The sequence below is a fragment of the Equus przewalskii genome, unplaced genomic scaffold (assembly GCF_037783145.1).
Source record: "Equus przewalskii isolate Varuska unplaced genomic scaffold, EquPr2 contig_R1908, whole genome shotgun sequence".
NCBI classification, from domain to species: Eukaryota; Metazoa; Chordata; class Mammalia; order Perissodactyla; family Equidae; genus Equus; species Equus przewalskii.
Window position 1 is genome coordinate 44,696 of NW_027228508.1, and position 23,345 is coordinate 68,040.

Here is a 23,345-nt window from a genome sequence, read left to right on the forward strand (position 1 = left end):
TTTGGTTTTGGAGGACACAACACACAAAATCCGATGATCTGCGTCGTTCAAGGACTTGATCACTCAGTCACAAGGTTAGACGTCAAGTAAGATCCTGAGATTTGTTTCTGTGAGATCAGTAATAATATGACCTCTTTCATTCCTGATTTTAGTAATTTGTCTTTTCTTTCCCTTGGTCTTTTGTCTGGAATTTTCTTTGTTGGGAGGTTTATTGTTACTAATTCAATCTCCTTTGTTATAAGTCTGAGATTTCTATTTCTTCTTGAGTCAGTTTAGGTAATTTGTACATTTCTAGGAAGATACCCATGTCATCTAGGTTATCTAATTTGTTGGCATACAGTTGTTCATAGTATTTTCTTAATGTCTTTATTTTTGTAAGGTTGGTCATAATGGCTCCATTTTCATTCCCAATTTTAGTTGTCTTTTTTCTCTTTTTTTCTTTGTCAGTCCAACTAAAGATTTGTCAATTTTGTTCTTTCCAAGAACCAATTTTTTGTTTCATTGATTTTCTCCACTGTTTTTCTAGTCTCTATTTAATTCATCTCTACTCTAATTTTTATTATTTCCTTTCTTCTTCTAGCTTCAGTTTAGTTTGCTGTTTTTCTAGTTTTTTTACAGTGGAAGGTTAGGTTATGATTTAAGATCTTTCTCCTTTAATAATATAAGCAATTACAGCTATAAATTTGTCTCTAAGTGCTGCTTTAGCTTCATTCCATAAATGTTGGTATTTTATGTTTTTACTTCCATTCTTATCAAATTATTTCTTAATTTCTCTTTTGATTTTTTCCTTAATCTATTGATTATTTAGGAATATGTTTTTTCAATTTTCACATATTTTATAAATTTCCCAAGTTTTCTTCTGTTATTCGTTTCTAGTTTCATTCCATTGTAGTTGAAGAAGATACTTTGTGTGATTTCAATCTTTTAAAATTTATTGATACTTGTTTTGGCCTAATATATGGTCTAGCCTGAGAACGTGCCATGTGCACTTGAGGAGAACGTGTATCACACTGCTGCTGGTGGAGTGTTCTGTATGTGTCTGTTGGGCCTGGTTGGTGCGTAGCCTTGTCCAATTCCTCTGCTGCCTTACTGATCATCTCTGGTTGTTCTATCCTTATTGAAAGTGGCGTACTGAAGTCTCCATTGAATATTGAATTGAGTAGAGTATTGAATTCTGTCAGTTTTTGCTTCATGTATTTTGAAGCTGTTTTTAGGTGAAAATATGTTTATAATATTAGACCTTTTTGATGAATTGACCATTATAAAAGTCACTTTGTCTCTGGTAACAATTTTTGTCTTAAAGTTATTTTGTCTGATATTATAGCCACTCAAACTCTCCTTGATTATTATTTGCATGAGGTATTTTTCCTATTCTTTTCTTTCAATCTATTCAGGACATTCAATCTAAAGTGTGTCTCTTGTAGACAGCATATACAATCATACACCACATAACGACGCTTCAGTCAGTGAGGGACCACATAAACAATAGTGGTCTCATAAGCTTAGTACCATATAACCTAGGTGTATGGTAGGTTATATCATCTAGGTTTGTGTAAGTACATTCTATGATGTTTGCACAAATGATGAAATTGCCCAACACATTTCTCAGAATGTATCCACATCATTAAATTATACACAACTGTAGTTGGATTGTGTTTTTTATCCGTTCTGCTGATCTCTGGCTTTTAATTGAAAGCTTCAATCCATTTTACTTAATGTAATCACTGATAAGGTAGAATTTACATCTGCTATTTTGCAATTTGTTTTTTATATATCTCATGTCTTTTTTCCCTTCAATTCCTCCATTGCTTCCTTCTTTGGTGTTAAATAGATATTGTCTAATATACCAGTTTAATTCTTCTGTTGTTTCCCTTAGTATATATTTTTTAAGATATTTTCTTGGAGGGTGTCCTAGGGATTAAAATTAACATCACAGTTTATAAATATCTAGTTAGGACTAATCCCAACTTAATTTCAGTAATATACAAAAACAGTATAGCTCCATTCCCTCCCCCTCATTTATGCTATTGTCATACAAATTACAAATTACATCTTTGTACATTATAAGCCCATCAACATAGTTTTATAATTATTGCTTTAGGCAATTGTACTTTAAATCAGATCAAAGAAAGAGGTTATAAATAAAAATAGATTGTATTTACCTGTGTAGTTGCATTTACTGGTGTTCTTTATTTCTTAATGTGGATTTCAGTTACTGTATGGTGTTCTTTCATTAGAGCCTAAAGGGCAATTTTAGTATTTCTTGTAGGGAAGATTTGTTAGGAGTGAAGTCTGTTTTTGTGTATCTTGTAATATCTTATAATTTTTAAAGTTTAGTTTTGCTAAATATAAAATTCTTGATTGACAGTCTTTTTTTTTCCATCTATGTCATCTCATTGCCTTCTGGTCTCCATGGTTTCTGATAAGAAATCAGCTAATCTCTTTGAGGATTGCTTGTATGTGAGTTTCCTCTCTTTTGCTGCTTTCGAGATTATCTCTTTGTCTTTGGCTTTCAACAGTTTGATTATGATGTGTTTAGGTATGGATCTCTTTGAGTTTATCCTACTTGGAACTTAGTAAGCTTCTTGATGCTTTTCGTTCATTAACTGGGGAGTTGTCAAACATTATTTCTTTAAATATTCTTCTTCCTCTTTCTTTCTCCTCCTTCTGAGACTGCCACTCTGCATATATTGATGTCACATAGGTCTCTCAGGCTCTGAATCTGTTTGTTTGTATTCTCTTTGTGATAAGACATTATTATTCTCATGCTTTCCTTTGGTTCTTTGTATGTGGTATCCTTTAGCTTTTTGAACATATTTAAGACAGTTGATTCAAAAGTGTGGTCTAATAAACCCAACATCTAGGCTTCCTCATGGACAGTTAGTTTTGACTGCTTTTTTTCAATGTATGGACCATTCTTTTGCATTTCTTTGCATATATGACAATTTTTTGTTGAAAATTGGACATTTTAAATAATGCGGCAACGCTGGAAAACAAGTATCTTCTTTCTTCCCCAAGATTTGCTGCTGCTGCTATTGTTGTCACTGTCTGTTTAGTTACTTAACTGAACTAATTCTATGTAGTCTGTATATTTTGTCATGTGTGGCCACTAAAGTCTCTGCTCAGTTAGCTAAATGATCAGCTAAGGATTACCCATAAATTTTCAAATGCCTGGAACCAATAAGTCTCCGAGTCTTTGCTGAGGGCTCTGTGTGCACGCTGGGGCCTTGCCTTCAGTGTTCAAGCAGGAAGTTTACAGCTCTATGTTCACCTTTAACTCCTGCTTCTGTTGAGTCTCAAGATCAGCCAGAGAGAGAGCTTTGGTCCTTGTCAGATCTTTCCCATCGTGAACACAACCCTGGCACATGCTTGGGCTTCTAGACTCCCAGGAATGTCAAAGCTTTTCAAAGCCCCTATGGTTATCTCATTCCCCAGCTTTTCCTTTAAATTTTTGCCTAGCTTGTTTTCTCCAACTGTTATCACAACCTCAGGCAGCTGCCTATGCTAAACAATTGCCCCCTGGAAAATAGTACTGCATGACATCTGAGTCACATTAAATAAAGACAAGATTTGAGAGTGAGATTTTCTAAGGACCTGAAAGACAGGTCAAATAATGGCAGTTATCTGTGCCTTGGACTTTGAGAGAATGCAAACCTCATTTTGCCCACTCCATAGGTTGTTAGGCTGCTCGTTTTCGTTGGGATTGCAGAGTTGTTGTTTTTCAAGGCTAGCATGAGTCTGAGGAGAGGGGAAAAGGACTAGGGAATTAGGATGCCACAAAGCTTGCTATTCTCAGATTCAATTGTTTTATTGGAAACAAATAACACTCTCAGGATTATTGCAATACTGCTTAATTTCCAGAGTTCTGAAAAAGATATTTTGACAATTTTACCACTGTTCTTGGTGCTTTGATGAAGGAGAGGAGTTTTAGAGGTCTCTATTTCCCCATTCCTGCTCATGTCACCAACAACCTTATATTTAAACAGCAAAGTCATGCATGTCATAAGGGAGTATGTGTATGATCAAGTGATGAATGGTGTTGGCCACATCTCTGGTTTCAGGGAAGTGAAAGTACCCCAGGCTGGAATGCATCAGATGATCAGTCATGATTAGAGCAAGGACTGAGGTTTGAGGCTGTCAGCCACCACCGTTGCCTTTACCAAAACTGGGGGAAGCATTCAGGCATCCAATGGTCACAGGAAAAGGAAAGGAGAAGAGGGAGATTAGATTCTATCTTTTTCTACCATGAGTCTCCCAAGAGAGATGCCCTCCTGATACCAAGAGGCTTCTTCTGAGGCTCTACATGTTGACTGCATGTAGTAAGACTTGGTCTCTTATCCATCTCTGGTCCTTCATGGATTTCTTTATAGATGTCATGTCAGTTATGACTAGAATTCCCTGACCAGCCATGGGAACACCAGTTTCAGTTGACTCACAAGGCTATGTGTTCTGAAAACACATCCCCAACCTTCAGAGTGTAGGCTGCAGAGGTTTTCAGAAAAATACTCTTATCTCAGTTAGGACAGAACCAAGACTTGTTACCATGCTCTAGCCATTTATTTATTTGTTTGTTTTCACTACTGATTATAAAACTTCCACCCCACAGTCCCTCAATTTAGAATGAGGGTGGTGGCACCTGCTGACCCATCTTATCCAGGCAGTGTTGATGTTGATGAGACCTGGCCCTGGATGCTAGCTAAACTGTTATTTGTCAAATTGAAAAACAAAATCAAAGTTGGGAGCATTTGGAATTTTATACAGAAAAGAGAATTGTGAGTATGAACCCTAAATCTCAATCGTGCCACAGAAGTATGGAACTCTGTCTTCAGATCGCACGTATAGGCAGACATAGTGCAGCATGATTTCCACTCAAAGAGAGGATCCCTATTTGGAGGCAGCTAATTCCACTACACACATGGGCTAAGGTGTTCGACTCAGAAGCCACTTATAGCCTTGGTGTGCCTAATCTTTCTTTGTTTTTCCTTTGAAAAAGAGTTTTAAAAAAGATGGTATATAAAGGTTCTGGTCACTAATTCCAGTGTGTGTGTATGTGTCTAGGGGGCTGGTTTTCTCACAAATTCAAGCCATTCTCCAACACCAGCTGGGTATCTTACAGTTCACCAAAATTCGGACACTATCTATCTGCAGATAGTGTCAAATCCCACAGGTTAAGGGCTCCATCCTACAAGACTACCCTCTCCCACCCACCCACCCCCAACTTCAAATACCAGTTGCAAGTCCAGGTTATCATTTGTACTTCTCACTGACTGGCTATAGATTTGATGTTCCAACAACCCCCTCCTTGGGATTGACTGATTTGCTAGAATAGCTCACAGAACTCAGAGAAACATTTACTTATTAGGATACCAGTTTGTTATGAAAAGATAGAACTCAGGAACCACATTACCAGTTTGTTATGAAAAGATAGAACTCAGGAGCAGCCAGATGAAAGAGATGCATAAGGAACGTTGTGGGAAGGGGCACGGAGTTTCCATGATCTCTCCAGGTGGGCCACTCTCCTGAAATCTCCACCTCTCAGCAACCCGGAAGCTCTTCAAACCCCCTCCTTTTGGGGTTTTATGGAGGCTTCATTACATGGGCATGATGGATTAAATCATTGGTCATTGGTGATTCAACTCAATCTTCAGACCCTCTCCCCTCCTAGAAGGTCAGGATGGCACTTAAAGTTTCAACCTCTAATCACATGGTTGTGTCCCCTGGCAACCAGCTCCCATCCTTAGGTTACCTGAGTGCTTTCCCAAAGTCACCTCATTAATGTAACAAAAGACATCTTTATTACACTCATCACTAAGAAAATTCTGATGGTTTTCGGAGCTCCATGCCAGAAAAGGAAAGAAGACCAAATATATATTTACTACAAATTAAGTATCACAGTATGCATGTTTTGTGCCCTTGGGAGGTAAATAGAGAGACAGATTTCTTATGAAAATCCTGTGAGTCACATGGTTAAGGAGCCTCCTGCGGGTGTTCAGGAACAAAGTAGATGATTACCAGGAATGATTAAGTTGGGAAACAGGGAAAAGTAGCTGAAGACTTCTCAATGTTCCTTCCAATCCCCTGGTTCTATAAATTCAAGGCTTTGTTTGCTCCAAGAGTCAAAACTCTTTGACATAAAGCGTGACATTTATTGATTCAATAAAAATTTATTGAGCTCTGGGGCTGGCCCCGTGGCCGAGTGGTTAAGTTCGCGCGCTCCGCTGCAGGCGGCCCAGTGTTTCGTCGGTTCGAATCCTGGGCGCGGACATGGCACTGCTCGTCAGACCACGCTGAGGCAGCGTCCCACATGCCACAACTAGAGGAACCCACAACGAAGAATACACAACTATGTACCGGGGGGCTTTGGGGAGAAAAAGGAAAAAATAAAATCTTTAAAGAAAAAAAAAAATTTATTGAGCTCTGACATGGGGCAAGGCATTATGCTAGGAGCTGGAAACACAGCTACTCTTTGGTTAAGATTAGTTAACAATGGCAAACGAGCACAACACAATTTGTAAAATTGCTGTTCATGACAGAAGGTGATCTCATCTAGACTGAGAATTGGGGAGTATTTTCCAGATGTTCCAAATGAATACTTACAGACTTTCATTTCTTTACTCACTCATTCCCAAATATATATCGAGCACCTATTCTGTGCTAGGTGGAAGGAGTATATTCAGTAGGGCACAAAGGATATAATTTCCCAAGCTACCGTGTCAAGAACTACTTTTTTCCATGTTACACTATGTGAAGTCAAGGCCCTGAATGCAGAGGCATGAGCAGGGAGACAGAAAGGTGGTAAAGAGAGGCAGATGGGAATAGAGGCCAGTTCTGATTTACCTCAAGGCTCTTTGCTAATTTCAAAATCCTGGTCCCAAGAATCCAAAACCAATGATAAGTTTAGGTTTAAAACTAAATTTCTATACTCTGTGGACTCAGGAACATTCTGTAATAAACTAGCCAGCCAGGTTATAAGGAGTTGTAACTAATGTAATGGTATAAACTTCTCCATGAAATGAGATCAGAAAGCAACCCGTTAATGTGAGGCAAGCTCTGTGCACCATGAGAAAGTGTCAGTCATAGTCCAAAAGGGCCAAGACAGACATACATATCTGCTCCCCTTCCAGACCATCCAGTTGCCTTATTCTCCTGAACGGCTCAAATTTGGGAGCACACAACACTCCAATACAGTTGTGCAGTTGTCCACTAATGGGTCCCACTTCCTTGTCAGTGTCCCTCCCCTTCAGTTATACCACTTTACAACTTTGCTAGCTTTTAAAAGATTCTTATTTTTCTAATTAAATTTATTTCATCCTAAATTTCTCATCCACCCAAGTCCATTGGTTCAGAAACATTTGCAAGGAGGAAGCTGGTTACAGAACACTGCTCTAACTTGTGCAGCCAGGGAAGCTTGAAAAAAAATTGCCTAAACAAGGGCCAGACCCACGCAGATTAAGTAAATGGGGGCAAAGGTCTAGTTACACGCTATGTTGGATCCAGGAAGGAAGGGATAGAGAAACAAAGACACACACAAAGCCAACAAAAGACATTTCTAGGAGACAGCAAAGGGTAAGCTTCCTGTTGGCCCAGATGGCAACTTCCTTGTTCCCCTGCAAAGCATGAGATCTTCAGGTCAGAGAAGAGGGAAGAAAGAAGTAGAGGAGGAAGAATTGACAAAGCACAGGTGGGAGTAAGAGATAGTCCACAATGATCCAAGTCCTGACTCTACTCTATGCGGCCTTGACCTTGGCTGGAGATGACAAGGGCTTCTTGTTAGGGAGGAAGTGGGAGAGGGAGGAAAGGGATGAGCTTCTGAAAAGAGCCAGACTCGGGTGGGGAGTGACAATAGACACAGATGATGAGGCCACATACTGGATCATTATGAAGACGGCAAAACAGATTCTTTGGGTGAAAAGTTGAGGTTTCAGAGCCAGACTGCCAGGCCCACCGTTCAGGCAAGTTACCTAATTCTGCACCCTTTTCTCCATCCAAAAGTAGAGACTAATACCCTGCATCATAGGACTGTTGAGAGATTAAACTGAAGCTTCAGCACCTAGCATTTGCTCAAGTGTCAGCAACTGTCAATCAAACCATTTAGTTGGGGGATGCTATGTTGGTGCAGACCAAACCCAAATTTGAAATTTGGGTGTGAAGTCCACCTCTTCTAATAGAAAATACTGGAATCCACTGATGGAAAAATTATGAGAGATGCCAACCTGTAGCTTTGAATTGTTACCATGTCAGCCAAATGTAAAACTCAAGTCCTTTAGGTCCCTGCCAGACTGGGGCCACTTGGCTCCCAACATCTATGTCACTTCACAGGATTTCATGAAGTTATTTTCAAACATTCAGGTTCATTCTGATCCACTTCTTATGTAGTCAAACATTTCTTAAAAAATGTTTATAATTCTGTAAATTTATTCCATGCATTTCTAATTAACTTACATTCATTTAGCACGCTTTGGAAACAAATGCTTGATGGCCAAGGTGATTTTAGAAATCACCAAAAAGCAACTTTTTTCTGAATGTGAGCAAATGCAAATGCCTAAGACATAACGATGTTGCCTCTTTTAGTGTTTCACCATCAACTGCTCTGGCATAAAATAGTTCAGTTCATAGTAAGGCTAATATTTATGGAAATGACCATAACTCTCCAAATAGCACAAGAGTAAGGTAGGTACAACCAACCCAGGCTTCATCTTGCAGGTGATTCAAGACGTGTTTTATGCTTTGGCATAAAACACATCTTTACATGAACAGGGCTGGAGTGTGGCTAAAGCATGGATCAAATGTAGACTTGAGGTCAATGTCACTGAACTTGCAAGAAGGTCCCAAATGATGATACTCACTGTACAAGCCAATGATGGCAAAAGCAAAATGGGATTTTGAATAGCATAGGGGCTATTCAAGATGATACAACATGATGAAGTTGTAAGATGAAGGTATCATTAATGATTTCTAATATCTCTTGACACCTCCTGTGTCTCTCCCTTCTTATTTCCATTTTTCTCCTTCTTATTCCGTCTTACTCCAATAACAGACTTTAAGAAAGAGCTGAAGCCATGTTTCCTGCTCTTAATTTTAGAAGTAAATCATTTAGTGATTTGTCTATACAAATTGCTTCACAGACAGCTGTTATATTCTTCATATCTTTTTGTATGCATAAATATTAGATGGTGTATAATGTTTCTTAACTTAATCTTTGTCTGAAGATCAGAAGCTCTACAGGAAAAAGACTCCCCACTGCTGGCCTGGTGGGCCAATGGTGAAAGCATTATTATGATCAAAAAACAATCTATAGTCATTTTGCAGTCTGAATTTTGACCTCTTCAGACAGACTGAAGATTTGCCCACTAAAAATAAAGCAGAGAAGGAAATGGGACTAAGGAGAATCTTTGATTTTAGTTTTGATTGATAGATTCAGAAGATTATATCCTTGTTTCTTTATGTTTTTCTCAACTATAGGAAGACGTTTTGCTGGTAAGAGTATTTTCAGTGCTCCCAGGACTAAATGGGTTACATCTTTGAAATTTCAGACACAGCCAAGTTCATTCCAGTTATAGCACTTTCACCTTTTTAATAGTCTGTATCATGACTATAATTAAATAACCAATTGTATAATTTATGGCTGACAGGTTTTCTTCTAAACTCCCTGAGAACAAGCAGCATATATGCAATGTCAGCAACCAACACAGTGTCTCTAGCCCACAGTAGGTGCACAATAAATACTTGTTAGAGGAATGAATGAGAATGTCTGGGATGGAGCCCCAAGGAAGTATTCTTAACATTAAGAGTTTAGTGAAAAGGCTGATAAGGGTACAGGAAAGGGAGAAGAAGTCCGGGTGGTGGGAAGAAACTAGACAAGCGTGATATCACAGAAGTCAGGGATCAGAATATATCTTAAGAAGGAAGAGGTCCACTGTGTATGATGAAAACTGGATTTAGAGACCTGGAAACCATAGATGACTTTGGCAAGGGTGATTTCCATGGAGTGGTAGAAGTGGAAGCCATAGTGGAATGGGTTGAAGAGTGAATATGAGGCAAGAAATGCAGCCAGTGTCTTAGTCCATCCAGGCTGCTATAACAAATCACCACAGGCGATTGGCTTATAAATGACAGAAATTTATTACTCACAGTTCTGAAAGCTAGAAGTCCAAGATCAAGGTGCCAGCATGGTCACAGTCTAGTGAGGGCCCTCTTCCCAGTTGATAGCCAGCCCATTCTCGCTGTCTCTTCACATGGTTGAAGGGGCTAGGGATTTTCGTGGGGTCTCTTTTATGAGGGCACTAATTCCATTCATGGGGCTCCACCTTCATGACCTAGTTACCTCCCCAATGCCCCACCTCCTAATACCATCAGCTTGGGGGTTAGAATTTCAGCATAATGAATTTGGGGGGACACAAACATTCAGGCAATAGCAACCAGTAAGTGTAGATAGAAGATTGGTTTTTAATGGGAGGAGAAAGGACGCTTATCTATGAATTCTTGGCTTCAGGGCAATGAAAAATTGATAAAGACGCAAATCTTCAAGAATCAAGCGAAGGAGTGGTTGAGTAAGGTGTGTTGGGGGAAGCACAGGGCATGGTGCCCGGCCCAGAGTCAGGAGTCCAGGTGCTGCCATATTGCTTTCAGGATTAGCTTCTCCATGGGTGTCTTGAGACTTCCGGTCTTCCCTCTCTCAAATATATAGTAGAAGTTCTTCTGGGAGGGTCTTCCTCTATTCAGGCAAATCAGCCTAAGTCAAGGAAAGGCAAGAAACAATAACAGGACATTAGAACCAGAATGAAATAATCACACAATATCAAACTCAAATTATCAACACAAATATCAAAAGCTACCATAAGAGTGAAAGGCAACCGAGCAGGAGAGGGGCAGTGATGTCTTGGAATGTGTGATTCTACATGTACATGACTTTTAGCCCCGGGATCTGGAAACTGCACCTAAAAAGGACATTTTAAAAGATACTTCAGCGCATTTGGAGAAATTGAACTCCACCATTGGTCCTGACTTGGTTGGGGTTGTGATGAGCAGACCGCTTCATTATCAAAGTAGGTTTGTCTCTTTCTAATTAGTAGGTAACCTGGGCGGTGATATTTCCAGGCTATGTGAATATTCAGTTCCCCAACACATTTCACCCAATGGTTTTAGCATCCATTGAGGACCCTTTTCTGAATCAATTGTACTTTGGGAGCTGCAAAATGATGATTTTCATTTCTTTAACATTCCTTACCTCACATTCTTCCTAAAAGAATAGATTTCTCTTTTATTCTTCTTTTTCTCTCTGAGTATCATTATGGACTAACATTCTCTTTTACTCATTCTTTTATAATCAATTACCAACATTATTTTTTTCTTTGAACACTTTATTATGAAAATTTTCAAACAGACAGAAAAGTTGAAAGAATTTCATGGTGAACACCTATACACCACCACCTACATCCTGTAGTAATATTTTACTACACTTGCTTTCTCACACATTTATTCCTCTGTTCTACCCTCTATCCACCCACCAATCCATCTCATTTTGTGACACAAGTAAGTTTCAGACGTTATTCATGTTTTTGACTTTTTCGTGCTCAATTTGTCCCAATCTTGGCTAGTGACCCTAGAATTCTTTTTGACAAAAGTTGAATTTATACGTTGGATATAACCACCCCAGACAATATATGAAGTAGGCATTTGCATAAAATTGAGACCTTAGTTTAGCATATTAATGCTTTTAATTAGGTTCCTGCTTTCAGAGCCAACAGATTGCCAGAATCAGAAGTGGGGCCAAGCGTTGGCCTTCGTGGCAGCTGCATCTTACAGCCTAGATGGAGTGGGGCCTCCAAGTGGACATGTCATGCAGCAACCACTGATGTCCAGCCTACATGAGCCTGTCTATTCTGGCACCAGAATTAACGTTGGAAGCTAATCTGCATTTCATCTTCTAAATATAACCCAGGACTCTGATGAATTCTGAAGAAAACATGACCACTTTTAGAAAAATCATATGACATCAGCCTCAGAGGCAATTAAAATTGCAAGATGCTTAAACATCACCCATCTGCTGTTTATTTCAAGAACCTATATGAACACCATGCTAAGGCCTATATTCTTGGCTATTATTTTATTTTCCCCACTAATAGATTTACTGGATGATAATATGAATGGATCCAGAAGTAAAACCAAGATATCCAATTTCAAATAAGAAAAAAGGTCCATACTCTCAGATGTATCCATTTATAGTTGCTTCATAACTAAGAGATACATTCTTGTGGGGGAGGGGCAGGGGAGCATGGCCTGAGGGGGTAAGGGGCACTTCGTTCCACAGACCAAGAGGAGGCGGAGCTGCTTGTTTGAAATGGACGTGAAAGATGCAAAAGGACCCTCACTGCATGGAGTTAACACATGCAAGTAGTAAAAAGAATTCTTAGCTGTTGCAAATATCTCAAATGTAATTTACACCCATGGCATTGAAATTAAGGTAGTTAGAACTTCCCACTGGACTTTGTCTGGCATTGTGTGTGTGTTTTTAATGTGTTAATAAAGATGCATATATGTTATTTTATCACAAATTAATTTTAATCTTTTAATAACTGTATTTTGATATAATTGATTTCCTTTTAATCATATATATTTAATTTTATGTATTTTAAAAGATTCTGAAAGGGTCCATAGGCTCCACCAGTTGTCCTGCTTTAGGACCATTCCCAGAAGCTCCACGCGGCTTCCTTCACAGAGGAGAACGTAATCACAGCCGCAGGGCGGTTTGGAAATGTGCCTTTATTCTGGGAAATCTTACGTTCTGCTAAAATTCAGGGCTCTCTTTCTAAAGGAAACGAGGAAGAAGAGACACTGGGGACAGCTAACAGTCTTGGCCACAGTATGTTTTCTATTTGGGTAAAGAGTTCAACAGATGTTCACTAAATTCATGTTATTTATCTTGGTCTTCCTCATCCTTTCTCTTGCCCACTTGATCTGTCGCAGACCTAAAGCTTCCCTCAGCCTCTTTCCAAATGTGTCTCTAGGTATTTCTCTCGTGTTTCCTTTATGTTCATCTATGCCGTTTGTCTGTAGAGAGCCCTGCTTCTCGGAGTGTGAGATTGTGTCCTGACCACCGCCTCTTTTTGGATGTGTTTGTTGCTTTTCTGGTCCTGTATTCGGGTTGGTTGAGATCGTGACCACCGCAGGTTTACCCGTCTGAGTCATCTTCAGTCAAGGGCTGTGCTGTTGTCGCTCCATCTGACTCCATCAAATCCACTGTTGATTTGCCAGATGTGCTCGTCTGTTCCTGGCTCCTCTCACCATATTTCATGTTGTGCTTTTTAAAAGTCTTTCCCCTGTGTGGTTTGCATGTTCTTCATTTTTGTTTGGTTTCCTCTGAAGACTTGTATTGTTTTGTTTTAATTGTTCCGTTTATAACCAGATCAAGATTATGAGTGGTAATCACAAAATTTTTTTCTTCCCTTCTCTTCCACCACCTGATTTTAGCTGAATGTGTATCTTTGAGCGTTTACCTTTCTATCTTCAACACTATTACTTACAATCTCTTTCAGCTCCTAGAAGTTGGAAGATAAGGAAACTGGTCTACTTACTCTACCTTCCACATTCTCTCTTCCTTCTCCTTCAAGTACCTTTCCAATTATCCTTTCTACATTGTCAGGGGTTATGTTTACAATTTGTTCTGGAATCAGAATTCCTGGAGTTGTTTTAGATTTAAATTATTGAATAGATTCAACACACACTGTCACTGCTTTTGCCCTAATTTCTCCATTTGTCATTTGTTTGGCTGAAGTTCCTCCTCGAGCTTCCTCAAGCAAGCTCGCTGGAGAAACCACATTCTAGGAGGACTTGCGTGCTCACTTTATTTTGTGAATCTGATGTGTACGAACTTCCTCTCACTTTTCTCCTCCAGGCACAGAGCTCGGCCTCTTTCCCCTTTCCCTCACATCCTGGACTTAGAGGTTCCCTTTGCCTCTGGCTCACAAGGATCCTAAGGGGAGAAGATCATCAGTGTTCTGTAGCCCTGACTCCCTGTACCCAATTCAAAGCCCCTTCAGAGCCCTCAGGGCGACAGAGAATTGTGCCAGGGAAGTGTGACAGTGAGCCTCAAGCTGACCAGGTGGTTCCCTCCCACAGCACTGCTCCTCTTCACTCTCGGTCTATAAGCCCACCCAGGCCAGCCGGAAAAGCAGGAACACCCCAGGGAGGAACGGTCTAGCCAGCAGCCACAACTCACATTCAGGATTCCTTAAACCCAGGCCTGGAGGCAGAAGTTACAGGAGCAGGAGGATCGGGGCCATGGGAAGCTCAAAGACTTCAGGAATGCCGCCTCTGAAAATGCAATCACTCCAAGGCAAAGCCCATGCAATCTGGAGGAAAACATTGTAGAGAAATGGCCTTAAAAGAATCTGACATTTGCAGATTATAAAGTAAAAAAAAGCAAAAAGGAGGGAGAGAGGAATGATGTCAAGCAGTTGAAGAGATCAGATTCACGAAACAGAGGTTCACTTTTCACCAGCCAAATTTCAACAACAGAGAACAAAGTGACTGCAAATTCTCCAGAACAAGCAAGCGAGTAGTAAAGTAAACCATGCAACAACAGAGAGGTCAATGAGCTCTCACTATGTGTGGCCCTGGAACAGCCCCACAGCCCCATGAGGAAGGTGAGGAATCCTACATTCCCATGAAGAAGGGCATGAGGCCTCGAGAAATTAAGGCTGGATTTGAACGCGGGTAGGACCATGTAACCCAAGCTTTTCGTCACAGTGGAGCACCAAATAATATAGATAATTTATCAATATTCCAAAAAGCAGTCACCTCAGGTTTATGATGAGCTCTTCCTATGGCCTATTTCTGTTGCACTTTGGAATTTTAAGTTACTGTTTGAGGCAGTTGCTCTGGTCTAGTCCCATCCTGTGCCCAGAGAAATGGATACAGAAAGATCATTGAAGAAGCTCAGAAAAACAGAAAGTGGAGATGTATTTCTGACACCTTGATTTAGGTACCGAAGTCTTAGAATATTAGAACACAAGGGAACTGTCTTGGAGAAGTAGAGAAAGCTGTCCTGTACTGTGGTCTCTACTCAGCTGCAGAGTCACTGTTTTAGCTGCTTCTATAATCAGCTCAACAGCCCCTAGGAATGCGTTTCCCATCCTTTCAGAAACGGTTATTGAGCACTTCATGCCTGGCACTGTGCTATGCAGAGAATGGGGGACAGAGTCTCTGGCTTCTCGGCTTAGAGTCCAGTGGGTGTAAATCTACAATAGAGATTTACACAGTCCCCAGTACAACTGACATCATCACATGCCCTCTTTTGTCACAGGCGTTGGGACTCTGACATCTGTGGCGACATTTCAGGCGTCACCCTTCTCACAGTGCACCACATTGACTGCTTCTAGGAAGACTGTGTGAGTGTCAGGCTCTAGAACCAGTTAAAGGTCTTCACAGCGACTCCTCGGGGTCCTTGTCAACATCACATTTGCCTGCTGGACAAGTCCCGTCTTCCCATAAACCTACACGATCTCCGTCCAACCAAAGGTCAGGAGGGAAGTCTCCTGGGGGTGAAGGTGCCTGTTCTGGCCCCAGGCCTCAAAGCCAGGCTGTGGCCCCTCAGCAAGGCCAGTCCCACAGTCAGAGCACGCCAGTCAGAGCAGTTTCTACAAAGATGGAAGAAGGGCTCCCCTGGCACAGTGATGTTGAGTCTGCAGCAGAGAAAGCCTGGCCACAAAAGCTGAGACATGGAAGCCACATGTTGCCATCAGGGCCACAAGGGGAGGGAGAGACAGAGTGAGTGGTACAGACACAATTGGAAGAACAAACATCAGACTAATCATGGAGACAAGACGTGTCCACAGATGCAGGCGTGCCCACTCATGTTATTTAAAGGATAGCCTCTACCTAAAACCAGTTATTGGGTGGGAGGGCCAGTATTCTGGCTTCAGAAATGACCACCAGAGCCCAAATAGAGTTTAAAAGTGGCCACAAGCATTTCAGGAATCTCTCACCACCTCTGTCATTTCTACTCTTGTCTTTTAATATCTAGAATTCAAATCAGGTATGCTTCATTGAAAGGGAGTTTAACCTTTAGGTGCACTACTATGCGCTTAGACACTCCCAAGGCCAGAGGGTCTTGGCCCAAGGGCCAAACACCACAGGCACGATGCAGTCTGTGGTTGAAAGGTCCGAGTTCAGATCCCATCTCAGCCATTCCCGGTTGTGCAGCTCAGTCAAGAGATTACTTACCTTTGCCTTAGTTTCTTAATCTGTAAAATGGAGATCACAGTACCCACCTCACAGGCCTCTTAGGGTCAAACACAGAATTTTTAAAGGGTTTAACCCAGTGTCTTGTACCTACTAAATATTATATCAATCCAGGTGAAATAATAGCAAAATCCAAAAATAGCAAAAGAGGAGTCTGTTTCCTGCAGATACAAGTCAGGCAGTAGGAAGGAGAGAGCTGGAGGGGAAGCACTGCTCAAGGTTTTCAGGACTCAAGTGCCCCCAGCTCACCACTCTGACATCAGCAGGACCAGGCCCTTGTGCTCATGGCCCAGCTGGGACCCTCCACACACCAGGCTGCAGGATGGAGGAAAGGAGGAGAGGGACAAAGAGCACCGACCAGCCGTCTCCTCAGGAGCGTCCCTGAGCTGCCCCACTCAGGGCTCCACTTCCACTTACATTTCATTACACATGTAATTAGGGACCCTGAGGACTAGCCACTTCAGCTACCTGTGTCCTGTTTTTCTACCAATTTACTCTGCATTTTATTGTTGACTTTTTATTAAGGATATTTTCAGCATCCATGAAAGTAAGACTAGTAAATGAGTCTCTAAGCATCCATGAGCCAGCTTCAGCAATTAGCAACACTTTGTCATCTTTCCATACTGTACATATTGTCCCTCCCTGCCATATCTGTATACCAAGTTCCTAGAGGTCTTACACTGCTGTACCAGTTAGTGCAAAATTAAAATCACTATGGTTCATTAATTCCACAGTAATTGTTAGTGTCTGCCACGTGCAAGGAACTGTGCTAAAGCAAGATGTAAACAACTGTAACACAAAAGGGCAGTTTGGCAACAAGACATTTATACACAAATCATGAGTGTGCTCGAAGTTAGATTTTATTCACACTTACACACTCTTGTCTTTCAATAAATGGAAAATGCAACACAAGTTGGAACTGTAATTTTGTCTAGATCCTTGGGGCCAGTCAGAGACCTAAAGTTAAAATCAAGTCATATTCTTGTTCTTTTTTCAAAGACAAGGTCACAGCTGACAGAGCTAGCAGGGGACATTTCCTGAAAAGAGATAGGGACCCACTTGACACCATGTGTCTATCTGTTGCCATATAAAAAGTATCTTATAAAAAGGAAAGCTGGGATGAGATGGGAGAAGAATTGGATCCCCCTCCAAAAGAAGTTAAAAGAGAAATGATCCAGGCGTTTGTCACATCTGGAAACAGCAGCTGGGGGTCAGCACACCCCTCCCAGAGCACACCTCACTCAGTTCCTCAAAGTAAAACCAGCCTCACAAGAGGAGGCATTTCCCCTGTGCTCATACTACCAGAGACTGCTTTAAACCAAACACAGCACATTTTAACACACCATAAATCCAACACCTAAGAATAAAATTACTGGCCTAGGGTTTACTATATTTTGTTTTATTTTATCAGTTGAAAGCCTGTGTGATGTGATGGAAAGGAGACTGGAAACCTGCCCCCTGGTCGCAGCAGTGCTGATTAGAAAGTCCCATGGTCTGGACGAGGGCACTTGTCCTCCTTGCTCTCTGCCTCAAGCTGGACCACACCAATCTTTCTATCAGAACAAAACAAAACAAAAATCATCTGTATGTCTTCATGAGCCAAGATTCACTGGTTCTTTCTTTAACCAGCCAACTCATCTAAACTCCTCGTCTTTGCCGTCCCACTCCTCAGAAGTTTTCTAGGTGTCACTCATTGAAAAAAACATTTGTTTTTTGGTTCTGACATTTTATTTTTGTAATCTGTCCTTTTTTCTTAGAATGAAGAAGACTTTCGTGAAAACCAGAACACATCAGGAAACGACAGCTCACTGAGGAGCAGAGCTGTGCAGAGCAGAGGGCACGGAAAGGCCAAACAGGTATGGGAGGAGGGCGGTGAGTGAATCCGTTACCGTGGGAACCGCTGTGCAATAAGCACCTGAGAGCTACAGGGACAGAAAGCATGGCGCTCAGCTGGCACTGGGAGGAATGAATTAAATCGTCATTAGAGTGTGTAAGGCAGAGTCATGAGGAAAACACACAGGCCTGAACAAAGATTTTGTGTTTACACACCTGTCCTCAGAGTTCTCCAATGGGGAGGGTACGCAGGCTTCCTCTGACACCTCACTATTACGAATCCCAAGCTCCATCCTAAGGCCGAAGGCACTGTCTTAACAAAAGCATCTCAGTTTTAAGGTAAATGAGGCAGATGAGAAAGGTTCTAAGACATGTTCTAAAACTGTCCATCACGCCCTAGGGTTCCTCAGTGACACCTAAGTTTACAGAGCAGGCTGAGGCGTTCTTTCACAACGCCACTTTTATTTTTTTTATATATTGAATTCTGGGTGGAATCTCCTTTGAAGAAAGCATTCTGCTGCTAAAAAGCAAACAAATTATCCACGCAGCTCATCCTTTTTTTTTTTTAAGTAATTCTGGGTGCCTACTCTTGAGCTATTTATTGGGAGAGTTTTCATATGATAAAAAAGAATAACTTGTTTGAAGTAGAAAATTTGGAAAATTATTGCAGTGAAATTTGGAAGACAAAAAAATGACCTGTAATTCCAGAAAAAACTTAGCGCCTACCATCTTGGAATATGGCCTTTCAATGCAAATATACAACCACACGCACATGTTACCTATATTGGGATCATGTTATACACATTATTACTATCTATTTCACTTAATATAGTTTAAAAAGCGTCCATTTCACTAAATATTATTCAAGAGAAAAAGAGAAAACAATGCTTCTGTCCACACAAAACCTGCACATGGATGTTTATAGCAGCTTTACTCATAGTTGCCAAAACTTGGAAGCAACCAAGACATCCTTCAGTAGTTGAGTGATAAATGAACTGTGGTACATCCAGGCAATGGAATATTCTTCAGCACTAAAAACAAATGAGCTGTCAAGTCATGAAAAGACATGGGGGAACATTAAATGTGTATTACTAAGTAAAAGAAGCCACCTGAAATGGCTACACACTGTATGATTCCAACTATACAACATTCTGGAAAAGGCAAAACTGTGGAGATGGTAAAAAGACCAGTGGTTACCAAGAGAAGAGGGAGGGATGACTAAGCGGAGTGCAGAGGACTTTTAGGGCAGTGAAACTACCCTTTGTGATGCTATAATGGTGGATACATGTCATTAAACGTTTGTCCAAACCCATAGAATGTACGACACCAAGAGTGAACCCTAATGTAAACTGTGGGCTTTGGATGATAATGATGTGTCAATGTAGGTTCATCAATTGCAATAAATGTACCAATCTAGTGGGAGACATTGATAATGGGGGAGGGGGGGTGGGGTGGTGACTATGCATGTGTGAGGGCAGTGGATATATGGGAAATCTCTTTTCCACTCAGTTTTGCTGTGAACGTAAAACTGCTCTAAAAAAGAAAGTCTTCTTTTTGTTTGTTTAATATTGTTTCACAAAAAAATCAAAAACAAAAATTAGATACTTTACTATCATAAACGGAAGCATGAAGACTGAGGAGCAGCTGCTGGATTTGGCAACAGTGGTCCTTGGGTGACCTTGGCAGAAGCCGTCTCCGTGGAAGCCCCATCACAGGGGGCTGAGGGAGCAGGATGTGAGGGAGCGGGTCACGAAAAGTAAAGGCAACTCTTTCAGGTGGTCTGGCTGTGAAGGGAAGGAGGGGCCAGATGTCCATGACTGTGGGGTCAAGAAGGGGGTGTTGTTGTTGTTGTTTTGTTTTGTTTTAAAGATGAGAATGTTGGGAAAAAAGAAAAGAAAACAATAATAACGTTAGAAATTCCATAGATAGTAGGTAACTTGGTAATTTCTCTGTAAGAAAATAATAATTATGATCATTTATATCAAAAATTTACCAGGGCTGGCTCCGTGGCCCAGTGGTTAAGTTTGTGCACTCCGCTGCAGCGGCCCAGGGTTCGGATTCTGGGCGCAGACATGGCACCGCTCATCAGGCCATGTTGAGGCGGCGTCCCACATCCCACAACTAAAGGGACCTGCAACTAAGATATACAACTATGTACGGGGGGTTTGGGGAGATAAAGCAGAAAAAAAAAAAATTTACCAAACTTTGACTATTGACCAAGCTAAATGTTCAGGAAAAAATGAATAAGACTTGTGTTCACCCCCGACCTTAGCAGCTGCAGCTTGGACTCAGCTGGTCTCTCTTGCAATTGTCACCTCGCCTTCCTAGTTCCCAAGGCCCAGGGAGAAAATGAAGGCTGTCTAAGTCAGAAGTATAATGGAGTTTGGCATCGAAGGGCTATGTCATCTTTGAGGATCCCTTCAGCTCAGAGACATACTAGTGACTCATTTCTTAATTTTTATTGAGGTACAGAGAATCAAAGGCCTCATGGGATATGACAGAAAACTAAAGCTGAAATTTGGCATTATACCTCTTAGAGCATGTTCAAAACTGCTCCACATCCACATACTTCCTCCCCACGTCCCCTCGCCATTGCTTACAATAGCTGGACCTAAGGGAGACATTATTGCAGAATGGAGGGAGGGAGGAAATCCTCTATGCCATCCCAAGAGTACTATGGATAATGGATATTTAGGAGCTCAAACAGTATCTGGAAATTTGTCCATGAAAGATGGTCCAGGTATCCACTTCACTCAGTTAATCAGAGCAAGGGCTAGCAGAGTAAGGGAAATAGTTCCCTTTAGCCTGACTGATAGCAGAACTCTAGTTCCCAAGGGGAGTTTATTAGCTCTTGAAGATACCAAGGCTTAGGCTGCCAGGAAAATAAAACCAGCCTTGGTCTCTGCAGAAGAGGAAGAAATTTTCCTCTACTCTTCTAGGTTCTTCTGGCAGGTCTAAGAATTAAATTGGCATGAGACAGATGAGCAGGAGAAAAATCTGACGAAGTTTAATAACATGCATACATGAGAGAAACCCAGGAAAACTGAGTAACTTGCCAAAATGGCCAAAGCTGCCACCTCAAATAGCATCTTCAGTTAAAGACAAAAGAAGATGTTAGGGGTGAGGAAAGTCAGGGACTTCAAAGGGAAGGAAGGCAATTCACAGGTAGGTGAAAAGAAGCAAATATTTGGAAAACAAGTGTTCATTTGGCCATGCAGAAACAGAAGAACACAGAGGGAGCCCAACAAACAGGCTTTTCTAGGTTCCTCCCCGTGTATCATCTAGTTCATATTATGCCAAGGTGATAGCTTCCTGAGACAGGTATTCTTATCTGAATTATTTTAGGCAGTTAAGGAGGAGGTAACAAGAAAAACTTTCTGAGTTTTTTGTTTCTTAAAAATAGTCAGCCTAGGGCCTGGCCCAGTGGAGCAGCGGTTAAGTTCGCACGTTCTGCTTTGGTGGCCCAGGGTTCACTGGTTCGGATCCCGGGTGCACACATGGCACCACTTGGCAAGCCATGCTGTGGCAGGCCTCCCACATATAAAGTAGAGGAAGATGGGTACGGATGTTAGCTCAAGGTCAGTCTTCTTCAGCAAAAAGAGGAGGATTGGCAACAGATGTTAGCTCAGGGCTAATCTTCCTCAAAAAAAAAAACAAGTCAGCCTAAAATAATTCTCATGTTGAAGAGACACATTTTGGGGTGGCAAATATTGCTCCCCTTCATCTCAGTCCTTTGGAAACTGGGGCTGGCAGAGTATAAACAGAGATTTACACAGTTAGCACCTGCCTGAAAACAGAGCAGTGGTTGAATGATTACGGTAAAGGCAAGAGCAAAATACAGAGGTATGAGCCTGTTCCTAAGGAAAAGGAGATAATACCAACGGCTCCTTTGGAAATAAAGGAAGAGATGTGTGATCTGGATTTTTTGTGACAAGGGGAAAAAAATATCTCTGCAGTAGATGGTAGGAGCCATCTTCTTGCATAATGATTTAAAAGGGCCTTTTAAAAGTTCTTTGCCAAAATTCTGAGCAAAAGAGTTCAGGGCCCATTATGCCCAAGATTCTCATTATTCCATCTCTGCTCCACTGTTTTATTTCCAGGATGAAGAGCAGGTCACCATTGAGCTGGATTCTCCAAGAAACAAAGAAGATGCAAAGGATGACCAAGAGACACATCCAAAAGGGTACAGGTTTCAACAGAGAAATAACCACACCTACCTCCTAAACAGAGTGGTTGTTTTATCCTCATCTAATTTTTTTTGAAGGGTTTCTTTTTGTTGTTGCTGTTGAGGAATATTGGCCCTAAGCTAACATCTGTTGCCAATATGCCTCTTTTTCTTCCCTCCCCAAAGCCCCAGTACATAGCTGCATATCCTAGTTGTAGGTCATTCTAATTTTTCTACCTGGGTCGCCGCCACAGCATGGCTTGATGAGTGATGTGTAGGTCCATGCCCAGGATCTGAACTGGCAAACCCCTTGCCACTGAAGCAGAGTGCACAACCGTAACCACTCCGCCATCATATATGGGGCTGGCCCCACATCTTCATCTAATTTTTAACATTTATTATGATTTATCAGAGATGGTCACCATCACCAATCCCCCCTCCCCACTACTCACCCAACACCATTTTCAGAAAAATTAATGGAGCTCTAGGATAATCAACACGGTAAATTCAAACTGCTGATGCCCTGGAACCCAATATCCAGACAATCTTCTAATTAAAGGTGTAAATTACCAACTAATTACTGCAGTCCATACAAAGTAGTTAATTCACCTTCCCAGTGTCAATCAATAAGCAATTGTTTTCTCAAAACCCAATCCATTCTAAATCCCGACAAACTTGCTCTTAGTGCCCTGAAGGTATTCCAGGTCCTGATCACCCATTAGGTGAGAGAGGCAAATTATTGTCTTTAGTTTTTGGATGAGGAAAGTGAAGCTCAGAGAAGTGACTTTACCCAAGGTTAGTCAGCTAGAGTGGAACAAAGCTAACTTACAACTTCGGCTTCTGATTCCTAGTCCAAGACTGTCTGGTACTCTATCATAACACTGAAGTATTTGTCAATATTCTAAACTCCTATTTAAATTTGATTTAATTCCTAAGTCTCTGAGGAACTTTGTTTTTATGTATCGGAAGATATCTCTGGAGTTGGTCAGAATTAGGATTGAACTTTCTTATCACACATACACCATCAAGAATATTTACCACCTCAGGGGCTGACCCCGTGGCTGAGTGGTTAAGTTCGCACGCTCCACTTCGGTGGCCCAGGGTT

General features: G+C 41.2%; 1 protein-coding gene across 1 annotated transcript in view; it reads left to right on the forward strand.

Moving 5' to 3' along the window:
• LOC103544518 (solute carrier family 28 member 3) overlaps positions 1–23,345 on the forward strand; it is a 62,121-nt gene that overhangs the window by 7,411 nt on the left and 31,365 nt on the right. Inside the window, exons 3-4 of the mRNA XM_070606958.1 lie at positions 18,000–18,098; positions 22,176–22,258. Of these exons, the coding sequence (XP_070463059.1) occupies positions 18,000–18,098; positions 22,176–22,258 (182 nt within the window). The remainder of the gene's footprint in view (positions 1–17,999; positions 18,099–22,175; positions 22,259–23,345) is intronic.